Source organism: Phlebotomus argentipes, unplaced genomic scaffold (genome assembly GCF_947086385.1).
Source record: "Phlebotomus argentipes unplaced genomic scaffold, Phlebotomus argentipes genome assembly scaffold_4, whole genome shotgun sequence".
In the NCBI taxonomy this organism is placed as follows: domain Eukaryota; kingdom Metazoa; phylum Arthropoda; class Insecta; order Diptera; family Psychodidae; genus Phlebotomus; species Phlebotomus argentipes.
In genome coordinates, this window is record NW_026776174.1 from 11,258,802 (window position 1) to 11,281,334 (window position 22,533).

Here is a 22,533-nt window from a genome sequence, read left to right on the forward strand (position 1 = left end):
CCGGGGCGGCATAGAGAGGGGTGGTTATTTGTGGAGCTCTAAGTAGGCAACATTTCTATGTTGAATGTTTTTAAGTTTTGTGCGACATGTAAATTGAGCCTCTTTGATTTCTGCGAACTTATTAAACTGCAAACTCAAGTTACATTACTTTGAAGGATTAAATTTAAATAATTCATGAGTGCATATTAAATGCAGAAGAAAACACGATGAAATGAATAAGGGATAAGAAAAACATTCAACCCCTCATTCTTTATTCGCCTCCCCCGGCGAACATTGGATGGGAAAAACATCCATCGAGATGCTCTTCGGGATATTATAAGTAAAGATTATGTGACTGTCTTAAAAATCTGTGTCACTTCGACAACCCATTTTCGGACTTCTTGCCATTGGGCAATTTCTATAAACAACACTCTGCACATAATCGCCAAATCCTGCTGATGCCTTGCCGTTGGCGAGGGAAAAGGCAACTCCTGGCATTTACTGTGTGAATCCTCTGCGCCATACAGAAAAGTTGTCATATTGGCCGCTCTAATGGGGTACTTGACAAAGTTATTCCATGAAATAGTTGTGCGAAATTTTCGTCCCATCCAAAGCATTCACACTCTGCGCATCGTGATAATTTAATTAACTTCAAATCTAAATCTCTGCGATGAAATTGAATGACTATTTTTATCTTTCGCCACGCCAGCGAAAGATGGTGAACTTTTTGATTTATTGAAATAAGTCCGCTTGGAGTGCTTGAGGAGTTTTATCACAAGAATTCCTAGATATTTCGGCGCCATCAAATAAATTGGAAAGTTGATTTCATTGAAACGATGCTGTTTTCTCGCCAAATATCATTGGGTGCGAAGAGGGGCGCACAATCTTTTCTACTACATTGAGTTTAGTTATGCTAATTCCAGTCCAACAATCCCCTGTTGATAACCCTTAGCTTTGCTTATATTTTGTACACATTTTCCATCGAGCGCTCTTATGTAAAGCGTCCCTGTTTGCTGATGATATCTGTGAACGCAATTTAGATGTGTTCAATAAAATAAACTCTTTATTTTGCAGTAAAACTGCCTGGTATTTTCACGACGTTTTACTGAACTCGTGTTTTGAAAGTTCATTGACTCGTTTAAGGACATTTTTTCCTCATTTACTTGAAATTTGTCAAACTTAATCCTTCCATGGGTTTAAATGAACATCTAAATATCCTTTCATATTTCATAGTTTTATAATTTTATTGAAATTTGTGATAAAAATTTGTGTGCAATTTATTTGTTATAGAAAAATTTGTTTGCCAATTTTAATTTAATTCTTTTCATTGGCGAAAAGTGGCGAATTATTTTCCCAAAAATATAGAACATCTCGTCTGTTGAAATATTGCAGTGAAAACCCGAAAAAATGTCACAAAAATGAGTGGAAAGAAATCAATTTAATCCCCATTGGTCGAATTGAAATCATAAAAATAAAAAGCTCCCCCAAAAGCGTGTGGAAATAAAACTTATTTCCCCTTCTCGACGTGGGTCGCAAGGGTGCTGTAAAATTATTTTTTATTGCTTTATAACCACGTTTTGCCATAATAGTGGTTTTGTGCATTGGCTTTTTGGGTTGATTTCATATGCTGTGCAAGAGAAACTTACCAATAAAGTTGCCAAGGCTGCGAATCTGTGAAGTGTCACGCAAGACAGAATAAAAAGCAACTTACACTCTTGGAAAATATTTATTCACACTAATGAGTATTCATTACAAAATCTCCGATGATTTATCAACATTCTTTCCAGTGTCACTCACATGATAAACACAGAGGAGATTACACATAATGTGACATTTAGAAATGTTAAAGATGCATCCAAAAATTTGTATTGCTATTTATATGTGTATAAATATTGTAATAATAGTAATTCTTAGAATTTATAAAATGTTTTACCGCAATATTTGCTTTGATTACTAATTTTGACCATTATATAAATTATTTGCCATAGCAATTCTAAATTGGTATCGCCGTGTATCGAATTCGTTACATCAAATGCAATCGATATTATGCGTGCGCTTAATTTGAATACATTTTGTAAAATATTACCAGACAATGTGCAGCTTTTTCCCAAATATCCTATTTACACTGCGTATTTCGTATTGTAGCTAATATTAACCTTTGGAATATGGGTGAATACGAGTATGTGCACGTATAAGAGTTACAATCGTCGAATTCCACTATAAACCATTCATATTGAAATAGAGAAGAGCGAACATCAGTCCTGATGTCAACGCCTGAGGGTTATTATTCTCCTAACTTAGTTGTAAAATTCGTTAAATGAAGTATCGAAGTTCAATTTGAAAATTCCACGAATACAATAATATCGCTTCATATCTAAATGCAGATCATAAACACACTCTAAACACTCAATTAGGAAAATTGTAGTTAATGTTATCGCAAAGACATCATTACACAGTTTCTTTAAGCGTTGATGATCACGTCACGTTATTCATCAAAAAATTTACAATTCAGTGCTCATTTCTCCAATTATTGCGCTCTGAAATGGAATAAAGACAAAACCATTAGCAAACAAAAGGAAAAAATGAAGTGTTGAAGCACAGAAAATACATAAAAAATAAAAAGAAACCATAAACTTTACATATAATACACTTAAAATGAATACTAATCCCAATACGCTAATCACCAAAACTAAATTTTATGACTTATAATAGTGTTTTGACTGTACTTTTTGGCATTTCGCTGTTAATGTGATAAGAAAACTTACCGTCTACTTTGCATAATTGGAGCGAGAATTGTTGCAATTTGATCATTTGCACATATGGCTTGAGCTTTATCCTTTTTACCAAACACTTCAGGTAATTCTCCGATATTTTGGGTCTGAATTGTCATGTAAAATTTATATATTTTTATTGAATGTTTGAATAAATGTATTTAAAAATCCATTGCATGCTTCTTCGTGACTTTCTCGCATGCGAAAACCTCTTGTGGCATGCGATCAATAACAAATATCAAATAAATTGAGGGTATCTTAGGGGCAAAATAAAAATGTGGATGTAAGAATCTTAAGAAAAAAAAGATAAAGTTTATATAGAAATCTTTGATATTTTGATAACTTTCAAAATCTGAGAATTGTGGCGTAAAGCAATGAGAATGTATATTTCTCAGTGTAATTTATGTGTAGAAAATCAAATCTGTGTCAATTTCATTGTCTAATTTAAGCAAAATATTGAATTTATGTGCTTCACAGGGCGAGATCATTGCTGAATTGAATCAGAAACTGGTAAACCACAAATCTCCGAATAATCTCGATGAATTACATTGCATATAATGCAATATATTAAGCTTTCGCAGTGCCGAAGTCATGCCAACCCGCATCATTTGTGCGCGCGTTCTCGATGCAGAGAATCGTTTATGTGAAATAATGATTCACATAATTGAGTGATTAAAGAAGCGTTCGGTACAATGTGGATGTTCAGTGTGTACTGGAAGATTTAATTAATGACAACGATAACAAATTTTCATCTAATACCTATTCATGTGAGCTGTAAATGAAATTTAATCATGCTGCATGTCTGAAGGGCGGAGCCATCGTTCAGGGACTCACAGTAAATTAAAGGTGTACCCAATCCATCCAGTGGTAATCATTGCGTGGATGCTTTGAAAATCTGAATGGAAGTGCTTCTGTCAAGCTCGCAAATAAACGAGGGGGATTTCGAGGTGTTCGCTTTAGGATATTTTTTGGGGGAAATGGGAAAAAATGAATTGGAAAATCATGAAAAAAATCAGTTTGCCAGAATGTCCATATGTGCAAAAATTCAGCAACAAAGCATGAAAGGCGGAAAAATATGAATATGAAAACAAAGCACAAGTGCATAAAATGCTTCACACAATCGCGATTTCTTCTTAGTACTTTCTTTTTAATTACTGAGAGAATAAGTTGCGGAAGTAATGCCAGAGACTCATTGTTGAGGCTCTTTGCGAAAGACGAGATCACACTAAAATATTACTTAGAGAATGTCAAAGTTGTGCGCTGTGCCGCTCATGCATTGGTAATGGCTTGCTGGTGTACTCACATTGTTGTAGGGAGATCTATACTTGATGTGGCTGGCAAATCGATTGGCTGCTGCGTGTTCTGGATCAAGGTAAAGCAGTGGCCCCACCGTTGTACCAGAAGCCGATTGATTTTGGGGTGGAAGCGTTGTGTTATTTACATTAGTTCGCTGCAGCTGATCTGCACCCAAATGATTGTTATTACTAATAAAATTGTTATTGTGCGCACTACTGGAATTGAGTGTTGCGAATGTATTTGCAGCGCTGTCAGTCTTATAATTGTCCAGGTAGTCGGTGATGCTCGAGACACCGGAGATGTGAAAGGCCGCCAGTTGGTTTTCCGACTTCACCGACGCCAGCTTTCCGGTGCTGTGAATGCCGGCGTTTGTGTGCAATTTCGACATGTGGCGCCGATTTATCGGCACGCCAATGTCCGATTTTGTGCCGCGCGAGGCCCTCATCGAGCCGTGACCGTCGCCGGCCGGTGAGGCCGTCGCACTTATGGGCGATGCGAACCCACCACCGAAACCACCGCCAGGGATACGGTTAAGACTAAACGTGTAGTGGAGGTCGTTGTGATATACGAGATTACTCAGCAAAGATGTGGTACAATTGTTGTTAGCGGCGTGGTAGTTATTGTTATTATGTACAGGAACCGACGCGGGTGTCTTTAGGTTAGACTGCCGGTTCGGGTGAACCGGTGGCTTCCGATTGGTACTCACTGAGTGGTGATGACTGCCCGTGACCGCCTGACCGCCAATCTTGAGCTGACCCGAAGTCACAGAAGCGCCAGACGACTTGTTCGTGCCGTACTTTGTACTGTCGCTTGACCTAAATACACACGAGTTAGACAGGCAAAAGCGCAACGTCCGCATTCCTACCTTTCTGACGAATAGGCGTAGTCTTGGTCCGCTCCCAGGCCAGAGTCTGTGTGCTCATGCGATACCCGTAATCCCGAACCGTCCAGTGGGCTGAGACTCGATCCCGACGGCGATATAAAATCGCCCATACTCAGGCTCGACATCATTCTGCGCCAGACAAAATTCCAACATAAATAACCGCTGAGATTAGGACATTAGCTGGAATCTTACCTAACAAGACCAGAGTTTCTCTGGTCTGCATCCCTATTTGAGCTAATCGTGCTTGCAGACCTTATAGAACCATCAATAATGCCAGGTGATTCGTTCGTTTCCGACAAATATATTCTAAAAACAAGAGTTGAATGTGAATCAATTGCTATTCATGACATCTACTTAGCTCCGCCCACTCCAATGCTCCGCCCCTTTTATTGATTATATCATGTTCTAAGCAATGGAGAAACTCATGAAGTGCCCTGTAAGACACAGCTGACACAACTCAAGCAATAAAAATCCTTTCGACAAACAGGATTTTAGTGAAAGTGCCTCAAAACTATCTCACTCTCCCCTTTAAACTCAAAATTTATATTGTAGTAACAGCAGAGAATTTGTAGGAATGTCCATTATAATCTGCAGCTTATCTTTTCACCACGTCTTTGGAAAATGTTTCTGAAAAATGCTCAACATCTCCGTGTAAGCCTTATTGACTCTCAACATTGCACACTGCTGGGGAAAGCAGGACTGCTTCTGTTTGTGTGTATGGAGGGAAACTCTGTCGATAAGCTCACCGGATATTCGCATCCATACAGTGCTTTCATAAATAACAGTAAACACCCCATTTTCACTCATGCCCGCGATAATGCTGTGCATGTCGGGTGGTGGCTTAACGAAAAATTTTATATGGGGTAAGAAAGTCCCGAGATAATTGAAGACATAAATTTGGTAATGGCGTTGGCAATGCATTTACATTTAATGCTGTTAATATTCAATTTACTCACCCTCGAATCCTGTCGACGCGGTCCTTGTTCGTGCCGCTCTTGTGCACTTTGAGGGAGTTCGTGGCGGGCCGCTTTATTGAGCTCGTCTCCACCACTGTGTAGGGAATCTCACGGAGTTGGGCGTCGGTCATGCCGGTGGTGTCCACTAAATCAAACTGCAGATGCTTCGCCAATTCGCTGGACCATATTTTCGAGCGGCTCTCAGACGGAGACCTGCGGAGTCCCAACATAAGTATGCATCATGCCCCATTTAAGCGGCATCTTGTGCTCCGCAAACTCACCTGTGCTTGCGATGTTTTCTGCTCCGATGGTGCGAATGCTCGGACTCGCCGCCGTGGTGTTTGGGAACGAGATTGCTCTTAATGACTGACGCCTGTTGAATGGCGCTGTAGCCATTCATTTCCGCCTGCTTCCGCTGCACCTCTCGCCATTGACTGCCCGAATCAATTAGCTCCACCGATCCTGCAGACACGCGGTGGCCCGAGTAGCTCCTCGCCCTCATGCTGTCATTCTCAGAGCCGGAGTCGGTGCGGCGGTGCCTCGATCTCTGGCGTCTGTGCTTCCGATGGGAATTGTGGGAACGCCCCGATCGGCCAGAGGCCCGCGAGAATTCACTCTCATTGTCCGACGTGCGTCTGTTCTTGCGCCGCCGACACGATCGCGAGTCGTTGGAGGAATGACTCTCCACGGAGCTGGACCTGAACCTGTGCGCCGAGGCGTCGCGGGAGGCGGATCGCACGGATCTGGGACTCGCGGTGACGCCGAAGAGTCCTCGCTGCTGCGATCGCACCCATGGGGCGCTGCGTGTGCTGCGTGGCGAGTCCGGAGCGCCCGTGCTTCTTTGGAATGACTGTCCGTTCATCGCCGCCGGGATGCTGCACGCCGAGCGATAGAGCACGTCATAGCTGAGGTGAAGAAATTAACTCATTACAGCTCCTCGAACAACATATAGACACAATTGTATTACTTCTGAGCCGGTTGTGGGATCGATATTGTCTTGATCTCATGCTTTGCCTGCTTGGCGGAATTGTCAGGTGACTTTGCGTCCAGCAACTCATCGACTACTCTCCTCGGCTGTCGCCGCGACGGCGTCCTGGTGAAGGCAGGCGGAGCTCTTCCGTGGGTGAGAGCATCTCGGACGGCTTGCTTCTCTGTGCGACCACTTCAAATGGGAATAAATGAGCACATAAATGCTATGTGGCCACATAATTGCGTACCGTGACAATGTCAAAGGCGGAGGTCTGGAGATGAGATCAAACTAATAATTGGGTAATGCAGTCAAGAGGATTACATCAAAACCCCATCAAGGTTTGCATATTTCCCTCCAATTCGCCCCACACTCTCAACACGGCCAGAGATACAATTTCTTCCTCCTGCACAGCCAGACGCCTTGTAGTCTCTCTCTCTCTCTGTCTCCCATGTGATTTATGATATACACACAAAGGTATAAAATTACTTTCCCCCCTTTTTGTCTTTTGTGCAAGATTGAAAAATGATAGATAAATATACGCACAAAAGATAAATTGAATTTTAAATCTAATTACCTGTACCGGAAACGTGATCCCAGTGCAAACAAGTCAGTCGTCCCTGCCTGAGGCTGCATCGGCGCGACTCGCACCAGTCGAAAGAAGGCGTGATGCTCAACGCAGCACCGCCATAAATGTTTGCACGCAGACTTTCGGGGTGTTTCAAAGCCATACGTATTCACTTCGTTCTGTTGTGTCGTCGGTGCGCCAGGAAATAGGAATAATGAGGTGAATTAGCTGTTCATGTTTAATTAACAGGCACTGAATTGCAGGAACTTTGCTAATTTTGACCAAGAAGGAGTATCTATACATTACGCATAGGTATTTATGGGCGTTTTGAGGAAAATAATGGGGTGTCTGAAGCGAAATTTAATACATATTGCTGAGATATTTGCGCAAGTACACGCAAGAAACACACGCTCAGACTCTATGCTAAGGTGGATAAATGTTCTGAAGGGATTTTTCTAAGAGTACATTATAAAAATACTCTGTTAAGAGACCTTTCAGCATATTTTCCGACAGTATTAGTGTGCTAAGGCGAATGTCACGCAGTGTATGCAATTTTCTATTGAACACTAAAAGGACTGACAGAGATTACTCACATTTTTATCACAGACCCGCAACATGAAGTACTTCCCTTTGAAGTATACTTTCGCGATTCTGGGCCAATAGTAGTGCGCGACGGTGGTCTTATTTCGCAGCACGACGATTCCGCTTGGTGTTAAGCCGAGAAAATACTCAACGCTGTCTTCGCCCTGCGGTTTTTGGTGAGGCGGAATAATTGGAATTAGCAAAATTACGTGTTGTGTGTGTGTGCATGAAGAAAGACGAAATTACCATGACGGGATGCAAATCGACACCGTACATATCGTGCCATTTAACCTTGTCCAAGTAATTGAGTTCCGCCGCCGAGGGTGACAATCCCTTCAGCTGTTGATGTAGTTCCGCCACACGACTCTCAAGTTCTCTCGTCTGATTCGAGAGAAGTCGAAATTCTGACACATAGCCAACGGAGTGTCGCCGAGGATCGTAATCTCCCAGTTCGGCTGTTTGTGGGAATAGAGGAAGAAGAGGTGTAAAGTTGTGCGGTTTTGTGGGTTTTGGGGAGAAAATACAAAGAGGAAGAGCATCAAATATCCTCACATTGCACAACATATGCACCAAGTTCCGCCGCCAATTCGAATGAGACCGGCAGACGTCCCTGCAGAACATCCTGTTTCACTTGCAAAAACAGCTGGTAGCGCGTAATCTCCTCCAGCAACTTGCACGGATCCGCAGCATAGAATTTCACACCGAAGTACAGATCGTACGCCTCGCAGGAGCCCTTCAGCTGACGCGATATCCGTGACAGGGGATCCAGCCAGTGCTGTTGCGGTGACGAGACGACAATTTTCAATTTCAATTTGCCATTGACAAAACTTTTATCACAGCGTGGGAATCAATTGATAAAGCAACATGTGCGATACTCACGGTCTGGTTCTCCTCGTCCAAGTAGCGAATGCCAAAATAAGCCGTCTCGATGAGGTTCAGGCGTGAAAATATCACATCCAGCAGCGCCTGACCCGGCAAATCGTCCTGCGTGAGAAGAAAGCCAAGAGTCACATGAATATCACAATGGAATGGATTAATTTTCCCAGCAATTCATATTTATAAATCACGTATTCTCACACATTCAGCCCCGGGATTTGACCGTATAATTTAAGGAACGATGAACTCCTATTTCACTTGAAAGGCATATTGATTTTATTATGCAACTCACATCATACTGAATAATTAATTAACTTATGCTTTCTTATTAATATGTGCAATTTTAATGAGAATCTGCACAAGTGTAGAGAGATTTTCGCAGTGTTTTGTAACTTATTCATAAATACAGAGCTTTATACGAAATAGCAAGTTGAACTCATAAAAATCTGTTCACTTTAGCATGTATCTGAGCACACAGAACGATATATCTCCCGTGGCAGAGAACAATATTTATTTAATTGCTGAACAGTGGTCGGAAAGATTAAGTCAAAGTTCCCATTAATATGAGGAACAGTGAGAAAGGTGAGATCAACAGCACTGAGGGAGAATGAGGAGAATCAGGAGGTTTTCATTTAGTGAAACTTAATTGAAATTTTAATAGAAATTTCAAATTACCAGCGTCTGTTGCTTGCGTGTGTGTACAAAGCACTCGGTGTAGAATATCTGGAGGTGCATTTTAGTGATGCTACCTCATATATCATTTAGCTATTCCCAGTGTTCACGATGGAGGAAAACTTCAGCCACACAGAGAGAGAGATGAAGTCTCAACATTTAAGGGCGGCTCATTGATCGTAAATTATTCCCCGGCGCAAATCTACTTAAGTGACATATCTCGTCAGTGGAATCTCACCAGCATGAACTAAATTGCCCCCACTGTGAGATTAATTGGGATTTACAGATCTCTGTTACACATTCACTGGGTAATTGATAGATAGACGGCGAGAAAGTAGCAAATTGAAAAGTGGAGACGCCTGGTTGTCTGAAGTAATTGCACTGGAACGCAACTGTTATGTACACTCTATGTACACGTAAAAATGCGAGGGAGAATTTGAGGTCGTTTCACTTCCTCAATTTCGCCGCGAAGGTGTTGACAGAGGGCACTGAGAGTCCCCTTTTCTCACTTAATTTACATCAAAGACATATTAAGAAGGAAACGAAGCGGGTGTTGATAATAGTCTTGAGCTAAAACACCAGCTCGTTGCCGTAAAACTCCTCAACATACTCTGGCAGTTCTTCACTTTTATATAAAGTAATTAGGTGTACAATGTGATATAGAAGAGGTGTACAAAATTTGAGATCATGCAAGTTATTGGAAGCTTTCATTCATTGTATCTCATATGAATCGCGTGTACAGAATTGGCCGTTAAAGTGAGAATTGATTTATGGTTTGAAAATCTCATACGTTTTCTTATGCTTTTAAGTGATTCTCTGCACACTATTAAAATATTTACTGCACATATTCAAGTTTGCAGGATCCACCTACAAATTACACGGGTGAAAACACTTGATAAACCCCATGCTCTGTCCGAGCTTGTGACCAAAGAGATTCTGTGGGAACGATACGAGCGAATGTGTGAAAATATGTTTGTATAAGTTTGCCACAAGCTGGGATCGAACTCCTTGGCCAAACTGCCTTTGAGAAACTCAATTGAAACTTCTACATGCTTTTAACTGTTGCCCTCTAGCGGCAATATGTAGCAAAAATTTTCAATATTGAAATTATAACAAAATTTTGATTGAATATCCAGAAGATATTCAAAAATTCTAGAAAATCGTCTGAAAATTACAATTATTAAATAAAAGATTGTATATTAACGAAGTTAATGGTCTGAATTCACTAGTGAGTCTTCCTTTGAATTCAATTCATTTATTTCGAAATGAGAAGTTAGGAAAACCCAAAGCTAGATATTTGATATTCCACTGAAGACAGTATCTGTGAACATGCGGCGAATCGTGCGGCTAATAAATAAGTTAATGAAGTCCAGAGAGTCTCTAAAAAGGGTGTAGAGGTAAATAAAAAATTATGAGCTCACAATAGGCGAGATAATGGAAAACAATAAATTGTAGATTTGATTTACGACGTAATTAAAATCAAAAATTTATTCCTATGTCGACCTATTGCAAATTTAAAGATTACGCCGCACTGTCTGAGTAACAACAGAAAGGCAGTAAAGGTAAAATGTGAGTGCGATTAGTTCCACATTCTGCATAAAGCTTCCCACCGTCGCTGCGCGATGTTTGCGTTTGTCTCCATCTGGCAATTGTCGGAGGTGAATGAAAATGGTCAGAAATGCTGGGCGCTATTCATAATGTTGAGAAGTAACAATTGTTGATTGAGGATGTCGCCTTTTGTTGGTAATCACATAGACAGAAGGAATGCCAGTGGCAAAATAGATAGGGATTTATTTTCTGCTTGCTTATCAAGATTGCAGAGCACAACATCCGGAAATGTGTTGTATTCCAGCTCTGTTCACGCACAATAGACTGGGTTTTTCATTATTAATTGTACAGCGAAGTGAACTACATAAGAAAGCAAAATTTTGACAAACCAATTTAACAACGTTTTCTTCGAGCAAACCCAAAATTAATCACCTCAACCATCATATCTCATGTTCATGCCTTTGTACATTTGTTACAATGAACATTATTTGGTCAAATAAATCAAAAGTGAGGGGCCAAAATTCTTAAGGTTCTCTTATTCTTCTTGCGCTCTCGCATTCACAGAATTCCTTCAGTCTTGAGCTGAACTCTTTTTTCTCTCGCCACTGGCCAAGAACACGTGTCGAAAAGGCTCAGAGGCGCCTAGAGTTAAACTGAAGGGAAGTTGGCGAATTTTAACACCTTTTTATTGTCTCTCACCTTCCAATTTGCGCGTTTCATTTTTGATGCAAGCAATGATTTATATCCTCATTGTTTGGCTGTGATAAAGAATATGCACGCTTACTGTAAATGCAGTAAATGGTGCTCGGCAGAGAATTCAACACCCAGAGAGTAATGGTGCAGAGATTGAATCATCAAATACAAGAAATTCAGCATGGATGGGAAATAATACTCCTAGCCGACGAGGGAAAAAATCGCGCACTGTGTTGCTTTATAACCCGTAAATTTATCCGGAAGATTGCGTGAATTGATATTTTTACACAAAGTGGAAGAGCGCGCAAACTGTGTGAAAATTCCGTGGCGAGTGTGGCAAACATGAGAAATGTCTATAATTTCCGATTAAAATTATCTTATTAAACTCGTTTTCACATCTCATTTATTTAATTGATTCGATCCGATTGTTCAATGCGACCCAAGAATTGCCCAAGACTCTCAATTGAAGGTACAACAGAAGATGGATTTGTGAAGTACATATAAGGTAAATTGCTGTGAGCATAAATCATAATAAAGCACTGTGCGCTTCACCTGACTTACCTATGCTTTTGATGTGCACGTTAATGTATAATATTACATAAAATATGGCACATAAATAGATGGTATTTCAATAAAATAAATATCGTGTGCACGAGAATGTTTGAGTGAGCAAATTATGGTTTACACACAAACAAGGAAAAGCTCTCTTGCCCTTGCTTTTTCTGCACAAAAAAGACACCATAATAAACCACGCTGGTGTATCACTAAATATGCGTTTTTTTCTGCCGGAATCTTCTCCCCAAATTTAGTTGTTGTGTGATTTTATGGAAAATCAGCTCATTTATGAGCATCATAAATATTGTTTAAACATCTCGGCACTTTTTGCCCGCCTTTTTTTTGCCCCGTGAGTTGCAAAGCAAGAGACACTGAAGTGTATTTATATAATTCCCAAGGTAATTTCTGAGCTGTTCTTCGTAAGTAGTTTTGGAGTTCAAAATTGCCTATATTGTGCATTTCAAAGTGCCTCCAACAATAGCCAAAGTTTATCCATTATGATTGCCAATTAGTTGCTTTAACCCCATGAAGGTAAATATTACGTGGCATTATATTGAGAATACGCGAGTTGATTGATTGTATTGAGAAATCAATTGGTGTGCTCGTGAGTGATCAATGCCAGGTGGGAGTTGGAGTGACGCGAGGTCCGAAAAGCAAGTCACTCTTCATCCAGAATAGCATGTCATCCATTGTGTAAAGGTCAGACGAAGAGAATAAAGATCTGCGGCGATTTAATCATTGTGAACAGCTCAGAATTTATATATCTACATTTGCATATATAGGCAATAATATTTGTGCTAATTACCCGGAAATATGAGCGACGAGAACAGCGATTCGGTGTCTTTTTGCGCGCGGCAAATCATATGAGACACATCACAAAAAAAACGTGATATCATAATTCTTATGTTGGCTTTAATTAAAATGTAATTCCGCGAACATCACATTTCATCGCTGGATGTGAAACGAAGTAAATTAAAAGTGCCTTCATTTGAAAATTGTGTTTCAATGATGTTTTTGTCACCACACGGACTTACTATTAGTAATTCCATTTTTGGTCATTTCATTAATTACATTGAGTGAGGGACATTTTTTTAATTATCGGCCCAAAAATGAATACTTTGCGGTGGAGGATTAATTAAAAATATTGCTGTGACAGTGAATTTGCATGTTTTTTTCTCGCAATATCTGGGCAAAGAGCCTTTAATCTCTCATGGCAATTGCAAATACGAATTGGAATTATAGTTGAACGGACATTACATAGTAAAAGCTAATGGCTGCAAAAGAGTCTCATTAAAAATGGTCTTCCGAGAAGGTTGGCAAAGCCATTTAATAACATTTCCACCTCCAGTCGATGGAAGATAGAGTGCGGAAATGACGGAAGAAGTGCGTTCTTTCTGAGCGCGTACGAGGGGCTGTTCCACAGAATACAACATGAAGCATTAAAAATTAATTACTAGCTACCAATTAGAGGGACTTGAAAGGTTACATAATGCTGTATATACACGGATAGAATACCGTTTTCCGGAAGCAAGACGCAATAAAAATAAAGTGTGGCTCCGCACTGGAGTTTCGATCGCATCGTTTGTCTCATTTTTGCTAGATTTTTCTGATAAAATTCACTTACAAATTGTGAGAAGTTTTTAATGTGGGTGTTTTCACATAAACTTCCACAATTAACTCTGCCACTGTTTCCATGTCAACGTGCTTCTTTCACAGCACCAAACTTTCACATCATTATCAGCAGCAGGTGAAGTTCAAATTCTCCCCTTTCATAAGTACATGTCATTGTAAGAACACAATATCAAGACCAGAGACTTGAGCAACAACTATATCGAGCGATCTTTACTTCAAATGCAAATCCAAAGTTGTGGAGGCAGAAAGCCGGTCACTTTCTCAGGCACAGAGTGAAAAATTAATAAATCAAAGTCCAAAAACAATGCCTTAATAGAAGAAAAAAAAAACGGACTTCATGAATATCCAATTCAGTCTTTATATCGATTTCTCTGTGTTTACACGGGAAAAAATCTGGACCTCCCACATAAAAGTTGGCAACTTTGTGTCCAATTTAACATAGAAAACAGTCCAAAACACCTCTGGAGTTGACACAAAATGCCCCAACTTTTTGCGATCCTCCAACCCTTGCTACATTATTAATGCCAGTGCGAATGATTCCTGCAAAGGTAGTTGAGAGCGAAGCGTTTTTACCATACTCGCATAATAAATGTACGGAGCGGCTATAAAACCTTTTACGACCCCAAGGCTTCAAGACTCTACTATTTTCGCTTTGTTCCTGTGTAATATCTCTTTTCGCCTTCGCAACATGGGTTAGTATAAATTTCTTATATTGAATATCGCGTATTAATATTATATGCTTTCTGAGGTTTGTGAAATGGGGGGATTTTGTGAAGATATAGTGTGCACACGTAAATATGTTATTGTGTAGGATATTTATTATTTTCATCTCTTTTGTGTCTTGCTGAATTTATCTTACCTGCACGGTCATTTATTATGCAAATGCACCACTAATTGACGGCTATTGTGAACATTACTGTGAGTCAGAGACCAAAAACCGCAGCAAATCAATCAAAACTTGCGCACAACATTTCTCTCATATGGATTGATATCGCATTAAAGTGTGTTGAAAGAGTTTCTGCACATGTGGAAGATTCTGATGTGAGTTTATGGTCTCAAAATGTGAACAAACACTCGCAAGAAGAGTGACAAAAGCCAAAGAATTGCCGCCAAAATGTGCACACTTTTTGTCGTGTTAAAAGGATTATTTAAAACAGCAAGAATTTAATTGTCATTGGTGTGAAAAGTTCTGTAAATATCATGTAAATTCAAAGACTTACAAGTCCGCATTGTCATTATTGTTATCATAAAATTGTGAAAAATACGACTGTCTTACGGAAATTCATGGAATGTCTTCCCACTATCCATGGGACAATTGAAGGAATGTGTTAGTAAGACAAGATGCCAAAAACATCCGTTATTGTGACATATATTTTGAGAATCAGTCGCAAATTCCACTCGAAATGGCGGTGAAAAAGAATTGAAAAAGCCAGACATAATTTAAAGGTCCAACATTGCGGTTTTTCCGTCTCACGCTAGTTACAATTGATCGCGTATGGAGTAAATAAATTCAATGATCCGTAATTGCAGAAGGGAATGCAGATACCATGACGATGGGTCAACATATCAGGGATTCACACACAAAGTCCGCACAGCGGAGATTTACCAGGAAATTATATAATAAATAATCTGCTATTGACGAGTTAATTCGTCTTTATTTTCGTACGCTCGACTAATTTGCTCTTCAAACGCGCTAATTTCAGTGTACTTTTTGTTGTTGCTCACCTCCATTCTCGCTCATCATTCCAGCATTGAAAGAGGAGTGTCTGTATTCTAATAAAGTGAGGAGAGATTGATTGTGTGCAAAGAGGTTTTCGATGATGTCATTGACCAGGTTGGTGAGTTTTTTCTCTCCTTCTTCCTAACCATGGCGCGGTGGAAGACAAAAAGGCCGCGCGCGCGAGGTGAATATGTAGGGAGAAGGGGACGCAAATGTGGAGGTATATCAAGTCAATAATCTGGGCACTGTCATCTCTCAAAAAATTCTCCTCAAACAATCACAAGCTTGACACGAGGTATTAAGTTTTAATGGCTTTTTGCTGTTCTCCTACAATATCGCATCGCCTTTTTCTGTGCCTCGTCCCTGCAAAGCTCCTCTAATTGCGAGCCCCTGACGCTGTAATTTTTCCCGTTATCGCGCGTAAACCAATATTTCCCGGCCCCACGAATTCTCTTTTTCACCTATATTTCCACGCAACACTCGAGGAATCGCATTTTGCATACGCACAGAGAGCACAAGAAAGCAATCTCGTGGCAATAAGATTAGCCGGCGAGCGGAAGGAGGGCACTCTGGATGGGAGTCCCGGTGGAAAAAAGTAAAATGTTATAATATACGTGACGTCTTGTCAAGCACTCGGCATAAGTTAAATAAGAAACGTGTGTAACAAGCGACCAGGGGGTGCAATAATGCATAACCATCGGATGCTCTACGTGCTTGTCGTTTTCACTTTTCTTGTTAGCGACTGCAGAAGCTGGTGTGTTGGTGTGCCTACAGCATTCTGCGCTCGCCGGAGCCAAAGAAGACGATCTGCAGAGCCAGATCTCGGCACAATATGTAGCAACAAATTTGAACTTTTATGGGAAACACGATACGCGATGCAAGGAAAAAAGTTCGCATGGGAAGATGCGAAGGCCTGTCGCGACTCTGTGCATCAAAAGATGGGAATCAATTTAAGGAATAGAGAAGACGCAAAAATTTTGCAGGCAATCAACTGAAATTGTCTTAGACAGAATCAATCCGGAAAGATTACAAGTCACTGTAACGGAATAAAAATACAGTTTGCTCTTCGATTCACAAAGTTTCGTGTTTCTTCGCTGGTTCACTCGAAAAATTAATTACACATATCATGTTCACTTGATGCAGTCTTGCATGAACATTGATATACATTTCATAACTGTTGAAAACACACACAATATCGAATAGTTTCAGTCAATTACCTTTATTTCATGATGAAAATCCGTTTCGTCGAGCAACACAATTCTCGTGGAGATGATCTTCGATGATCGACAAAGGCAATCCATATTGATAACTTTTCCAGAGCACACGAATGATTTCTTTCACTTGCTGTGCACTTCTCACTTCACATCTTTCACTCTCCTCTGCGCCACACTTTCGCCAAATCCTCTGCTCGCAAGAGTTTTACAATAAATAATAAGCGCCTTCAGAAATTGGAGCACTGCAGTGGAGGAAAGACCTTCTCACTTTTTTGGCGTGTCGCTCTTGAGTCACTTCCAATTTCCTGCTCAAGCGCGAGCACACTTGCACTCATTTCTGCATGGTGGAATCAGAGTCGAGGTTGTTTTCTCGCCCAGACAGCAATTTTTGCATTTGCACAGAACCCGAGCGGAAAGTTCGAAGGGGTGAGCAGAGAATGTCGTCCGCAATCAATTATCCTTGTCACTGGCATGAAGCTCACAACACCTGATGGATATTCTACTTATGCGCCCATCTTGCAGATGGAGGACACACACAATGAGCGGGACCGAGAGGACGAAATAGCGATGGTCTTGCAAGACGTTGACGCTTCGGTGGGCACAAATGTACACGCTTCTCTATCGCCGGAGACAAGCAAGAGTCTCTCTCTCGTCCCTTTTCGCAACTGTGTGTCGCCTAGTGATGTTGATGAGTGAAGAGCATGAAATATTTCCTGAAAAGACAAGAAGGACGTCGTAAATACTCCAAGAAAAATCTTCTTTATTCTCCTCATGCTACACATTTTCCCATTTTCCCCAATACATATTTTTTTTCTTCCTTTAGGACCTTTTTCATCAAAAGAAATTGAGAGATGAAAGTATTAGGGAAGGAAGCAGAATTACTGTTATATAGCATACATATTTGTGTGAAAGTATGTACTATAAATTCATATTTGAACCTTATATCAATTCTGCCTGTATTCCAATATGTTGCCTTTCAATGATCCTGATATTTTCAGTCCTTATGACCACATTTCTTTAACCCTTTACCGCCGCAAGAGGTGAATTCAATCACAAAATTGCAGACGATCTTAAAATATCTCATAAATTTGACCTTCTATTGGCAAATTTCTAAGCCAACAATATACATAACATCATAATTGGCTCTCTTTAAGTATACGCTTGAGCTATATTTGAGTACTTTGCTAAGTGCTTTGCCTTCGAACGCACAGCTAATGCTTCTCTTTGTAACGTCGCGTTGTGGAGGAGAAAAAAAATATCTCAATAAGTTTTTCATTGTTAATATTGTGGTTTCTGTTCAGACATCAAAAGCGCACCGAGGAAATTATCTTTCAATGCCAATTCCAAAAGCCTCCTCCTCCTTTTTGCCCCCTTTTCAACTATTGAAAAGGAAATTGCTGTTTTATTTTCCAACAATGCCAAACTAAACGCCAATGTTTGTTGTCGAATTTTACTGTCTTGCGAAAGAATCAATTTCAATATATGTGTGCAGCTTCGACAGGTATAGCGCACAATGTAGGTGCTCTTGGTGAAGGATTCGAAACTTTATTGCGGAGATTGATTTAGAAGCAATCCGGCTGTGAAATTTTCAACAAAGTTGTTCAAACAGTTTCTCCCCATTAAAGTTGGTCGTTTTGGATTAAGGAAAACTGCGGACGTTTTATTTATCTATTTCCCAAGCACAGCAATGGTTTCTCATTAGGCATTTAATTGGAATATCATTCTTACTGGCCTCAACAGTGGGGAAAGCTTCTCGCAATCTTCGTTCTAGTCTTTCTAATCTCCATACCAACTCAATTTCCACCGGAGCTGTCTTCCAGTGTGTGTCACTGTCACATGGGCGTTTTGGAACATGAAAACTTGTAACTGCAGAGTTGGAAAATGTTTCCCTCAACTATGATGGTAATAAAATGTTCAATAAGTTGCAAATTGTGCTGAATAGATCTGTCAACAGTTGCACATTATTTATTTCCTTCACACACTTTTTCCTCCCTCCAGCATGACAAGAAGACAGAGTGCAAACGAGATCAGAAAAATAGTCTTGTTGAATGCAATATTGCAAAATGTGTATTTTCATATTGTCCACGGCTCAAGTCGAGCTTCAGTCGCCGTGATAAACAGGGACAATTTACATGGGAATGTGGGTGCGCTCAGGGATGACTTGAGCCACTCTCTCACTCTCTGCTCTCTGGCTTCCGATGGCATTCCCGAATTCCACAGGAATGGCTTCACTTGCACGAAAAGCACCCAATTTAATCACAGAGTGTGTGCGAATGCGGCGAGTGACTTGGCAATTTGGTGTTTGCGCTAACAGTTTGAGGGGTGAGTTTTTATTACAACATAACTCTTATCACACCATCCCTGATGGTTTTCCTGCTCCACTCCCGGCTTGTGGCATTTTTTTCCCCGCTGCTCAGTCATCATCATTATCATTTGCAGCACACGGTGAAATAATCCCAGCAAAATAGGAGCACAGACAGTACACAAAAGTGACTCTAAAGAATACCGTGAGCGAGAAGAAACGTGAGAAAAAGAGTATAATCACTGCCAAGAACGAAAACTAAGCGAGTAGGTGTTAATTTGTTGGTTTCCCAAAACACTCGACGAGAACTCTTAATTCTTCATATGTACTCAGGAGTATTATAAAAGATATGGCAAGAAATGAAAGCGAAGACTGGGAAGACAAAGAGCAGAGCATCGGAATAGACGCTGCGCGGCGATGCCTATGAGGCTTACATGTGACGAGGGAAGAAAAAATCCCACGTAAGAAGATTAATGGTCAACACATCATATTGAAAGGTTCAAGATCCATTTGTTCAAATGATGATGACTAAATTCAACATTAAATCAGACACGTCGCATTACCTGTGAAAATACTTGCGGATAATTTATTAAAGTCACCCATGCAAATGTAATGTAATTGAACGTTAATAATTCCTCGGCGAACATGTGCCAATGCGTCCGCTTAATTAAAAGAAGGAGAGAGAGATGTGCCGATACGTGGAGTGCCAACAGCAGGGTATCAATTAAATTATTCAGCGAGATCATTCAATTGTTCCTCGAGACTCTTCGCGCAGTCTGAGAAATGTGGGTCAACTACACAATAATCAGCACCGCGCGCTCAGCTTGGATGCTGTGCCTGGCATTGTTGTAACATGGAAACCCTCTTCACATAATGATTTTTCAAAAGTAACACCGCAAGCGGTTGCTCTTTTAAGAGATTGTCTCATCATGGATTCGAGCCAATCTCAATATATACTGAAATCCGCACAGTCTTTTGCGGCCGCGTAATCTCTTCAGCTGTAATCAACTCCGGGAGTGTTAAGGAAATTTGGGCCGATGCAAAAACACAAAACTACCTTTTTTGTCGTTGGTGTAAAGTCTTGTTTGTACAGCTGAGAGTAGTGTCAGAAAAACCAATTTGCTTGCAGTCTTTTTGTAGAGAAATCCCACTAAATTACTTCAGTGTGACTAAGTTCACTCGCTGCGAAAGGTTTGTTTTTAAGGAATTTCTTTCAGTCTGCCAAATGTTGATCCCTAGCCGTAATCGTGACTATTATTTGTTGGCAGTGAGCTCTATTTGGAAATCACAATTCAATTCCACAAGTGGTTTTTGGTGATATAAATTTAGGATCTGTCGAAATGCGGCAAGAACAATGTCCATTTAGCCCCGCCCATTCGAACGCCCCGCCCATAAAGATCTTTTGTGAAGAATCCCAGCATGACTTTTCCTGTCTGACACAGATTTCTCTCAATGAAACTCAAATATGCACAACCTTTGTGCACTTTGCAATTGTCAGTGGTATTTTCTTGAAACCAAAAGCCATTTGTCATAAGTGAAATGAGAGTGCAATGAGGTGAGTCTGCACAAGAAGTGCGCTGTGTGAAATGTGACAAAGGTTGAGAGGGAGAAGAGAATGTTAAATCTGGAAATCACGAAAGATGTACAGAGGAAAAAAGGCCAGAATTTTCTTGCCAATTTAACAATGTGAGCACATGCAGTTAGTGCGCGCCAGCACACAACAATAGCTATTGCAATGCGATAAATTGAAGTTGGGGATGTGGGCAGGTGGCGACTCTATCGATTTTCATGGATATACTCTGGATATCAACTGACTTGCCATTGCGAAGGACATTATATTCCCATTGTGGAATTTTATTGCATATCATGTGTTTCATCGTGTGTGAATGTGTTCTGTGTGGCGAAGGGTCCGCGCGCGCCCCGCAATTCGCAGAGGGTTTACAATGTGGCATGATAATGCCGAGAAGACAGAGGAAGACGCAGAGGAGATTCGCGGCAATTTATGTACCAGTCAACGGAACACACATAAGAAGACATGTCACGCAGTAAAACATGAGCGGCCAACAGACAAAACAAGTTGATAAAACAATGTCCAACAAAAGTTTGAAGGTTTTGTTTTCCTCCTTCAAACTGCACATCTCCCAGATGAGCCATCGCGCGATCCTCATAGAGCGCTGCCATAAGTGCACGCCGCCGCGAATGAACTTCATCGGCTCCAAGGCATCGCGAGAGCCTTCATGTGGCTGAGATTCTCTGGGGTGTGGTGTCATGTCGCTCTCTGTGTGCCGACAAAATGCTGAATTGATGGGTGTAGATGAGGCATTTTTACACACTGTTATGAACGACAATTTTCCCCGACAAAGCGATACATTCATAACTGTCACGCTGCCAAATCGTCAACGTCAACTTCAAGCGCAGGTGTAACTTATGCGACTGATTGGACAGTGATTTACATACACGCAGTCCTTGTGATTTCCTGATGGTCACACCAAATCCCTATGAGCGACTCCAACAAGTGCACGCACTCGAGCTCAAATAATATTACACCAAAGTAAACCAACTTCACTCGGCATCATGAATAATTTACAAACCTTTGCGCACGACTCAAAGTGCAAAGCAATATTTATTAACACAGCATTTCCATTCTATCATCGCATCCACCAAAATATTCAAATCACTCTCAATTCGGGGAAAAAGAACCTCCTCTCCAATTGTTAAGTGTGTTTTGATATTCAAGCCACGAATTTCCTCACCCTCCCAAAAAACCTGCATTTAAAGTGCATCCGTCATTATGGCTCAGTTTGCATATTACAAAGTTATGCGTCAGGTTGTAAAAATGCAACTGTGAATGGGATTTTAAACACATTGAAGAGCGTGAAGATTTTCAAGAAATCTGCTTTGCATTTTCCATCCAGTTAAAACTCGTCAAGAAGTTTTATGTGAAAAGCACTGTTAATTCTCCGAAAGAAATTCAGAGCGAAAGGACACGTGAGCGCAAGTCATTAACCTCCAGGTAAATTGAGAGATGTAATGAGCAATTGTCGATCAATATCGATCGACAATTCGCTTTCACGGCGCGCTATGAAAGTAAATTCTTGGGCGAAGCGCAGAAAAAGTGCTCGGCAGAGTCCATTCGCCTCCGATGAAGACGTTCGGCTGACAGATGCAAAGCAAGGTTCAGTTATTAGTCAGATGCGCGCGCATCTCGCGACTAATCCACTCCACTTTCAGCTGAGCGGGACTTTCGCGGACTCTGCGCGCGAGCTTAACTGTACTCGAGGCGCGACTTGCCATTTCGATCCGCGGAAAGTAAGCAATT

At 40.7% G+C, this 22,533-nt stretch overlaps 1 protein-coding gene across 3 annotated transcripts; it reads right to left on the reverse strand.

The window, feature by feature from the left end:
- Positions 1 to 1,686: 1,686 nt before the first annotated feature.
- LOC132258289 (band 4.1-like protein 4) lies at positions 1,687 to 17,198 on the reverse strand. 3 transcript variants are annotated; one of them, XM_059755538.1, is made up of 14 exons: positions 16,916 to 17,198; positions 8,882 to 8,986; positions 8,555 to 8,777; positions 8,249 to 8,457; positions 8,014 to 8,166; positions 7,430 to 7,599; positions 6,853 to 7,047; positions 6,167 to 6,790; positions 5,886 to 6,098; positions 5,122 to 5,235; positions 4,912 to 5,058; positions 4,054 to 4,861; positions 2,745 to 2,857; positions 1,687 to 2,516 (listed from the first exon to the last, which is right to left on the reverse strand). In XM_059755538.1, the coding sequence occupies exons 1-14, from the start codon at positions 16,997 to 16,999 to the stop codon at positions 2,507 to 2,509; spliced, it is 3,168 nt and encodes a 1,055-aa protein (XP_059611521.1). In that variant the 5' UTR covers positions 17,000 to 17,198; the 3' UTR covers positions 1,687 to 2,506. The 3 variants fall into 3 exon arrangements, with proteins under 3 accessions (XP_059611521.1, XP_059611523.1, XP_059611522.1); XM_059755540.1 differs by lacking the exon at positions 2,745 to 2,857 and having other exon boundaries at positions 4,753 to 4,861; XM_059755539.1 differs by lacking the exon at positions 2,745 to 2,857.
- Positions 17,199 to 22,533: the final 5,335 nt, after the last annotated feature.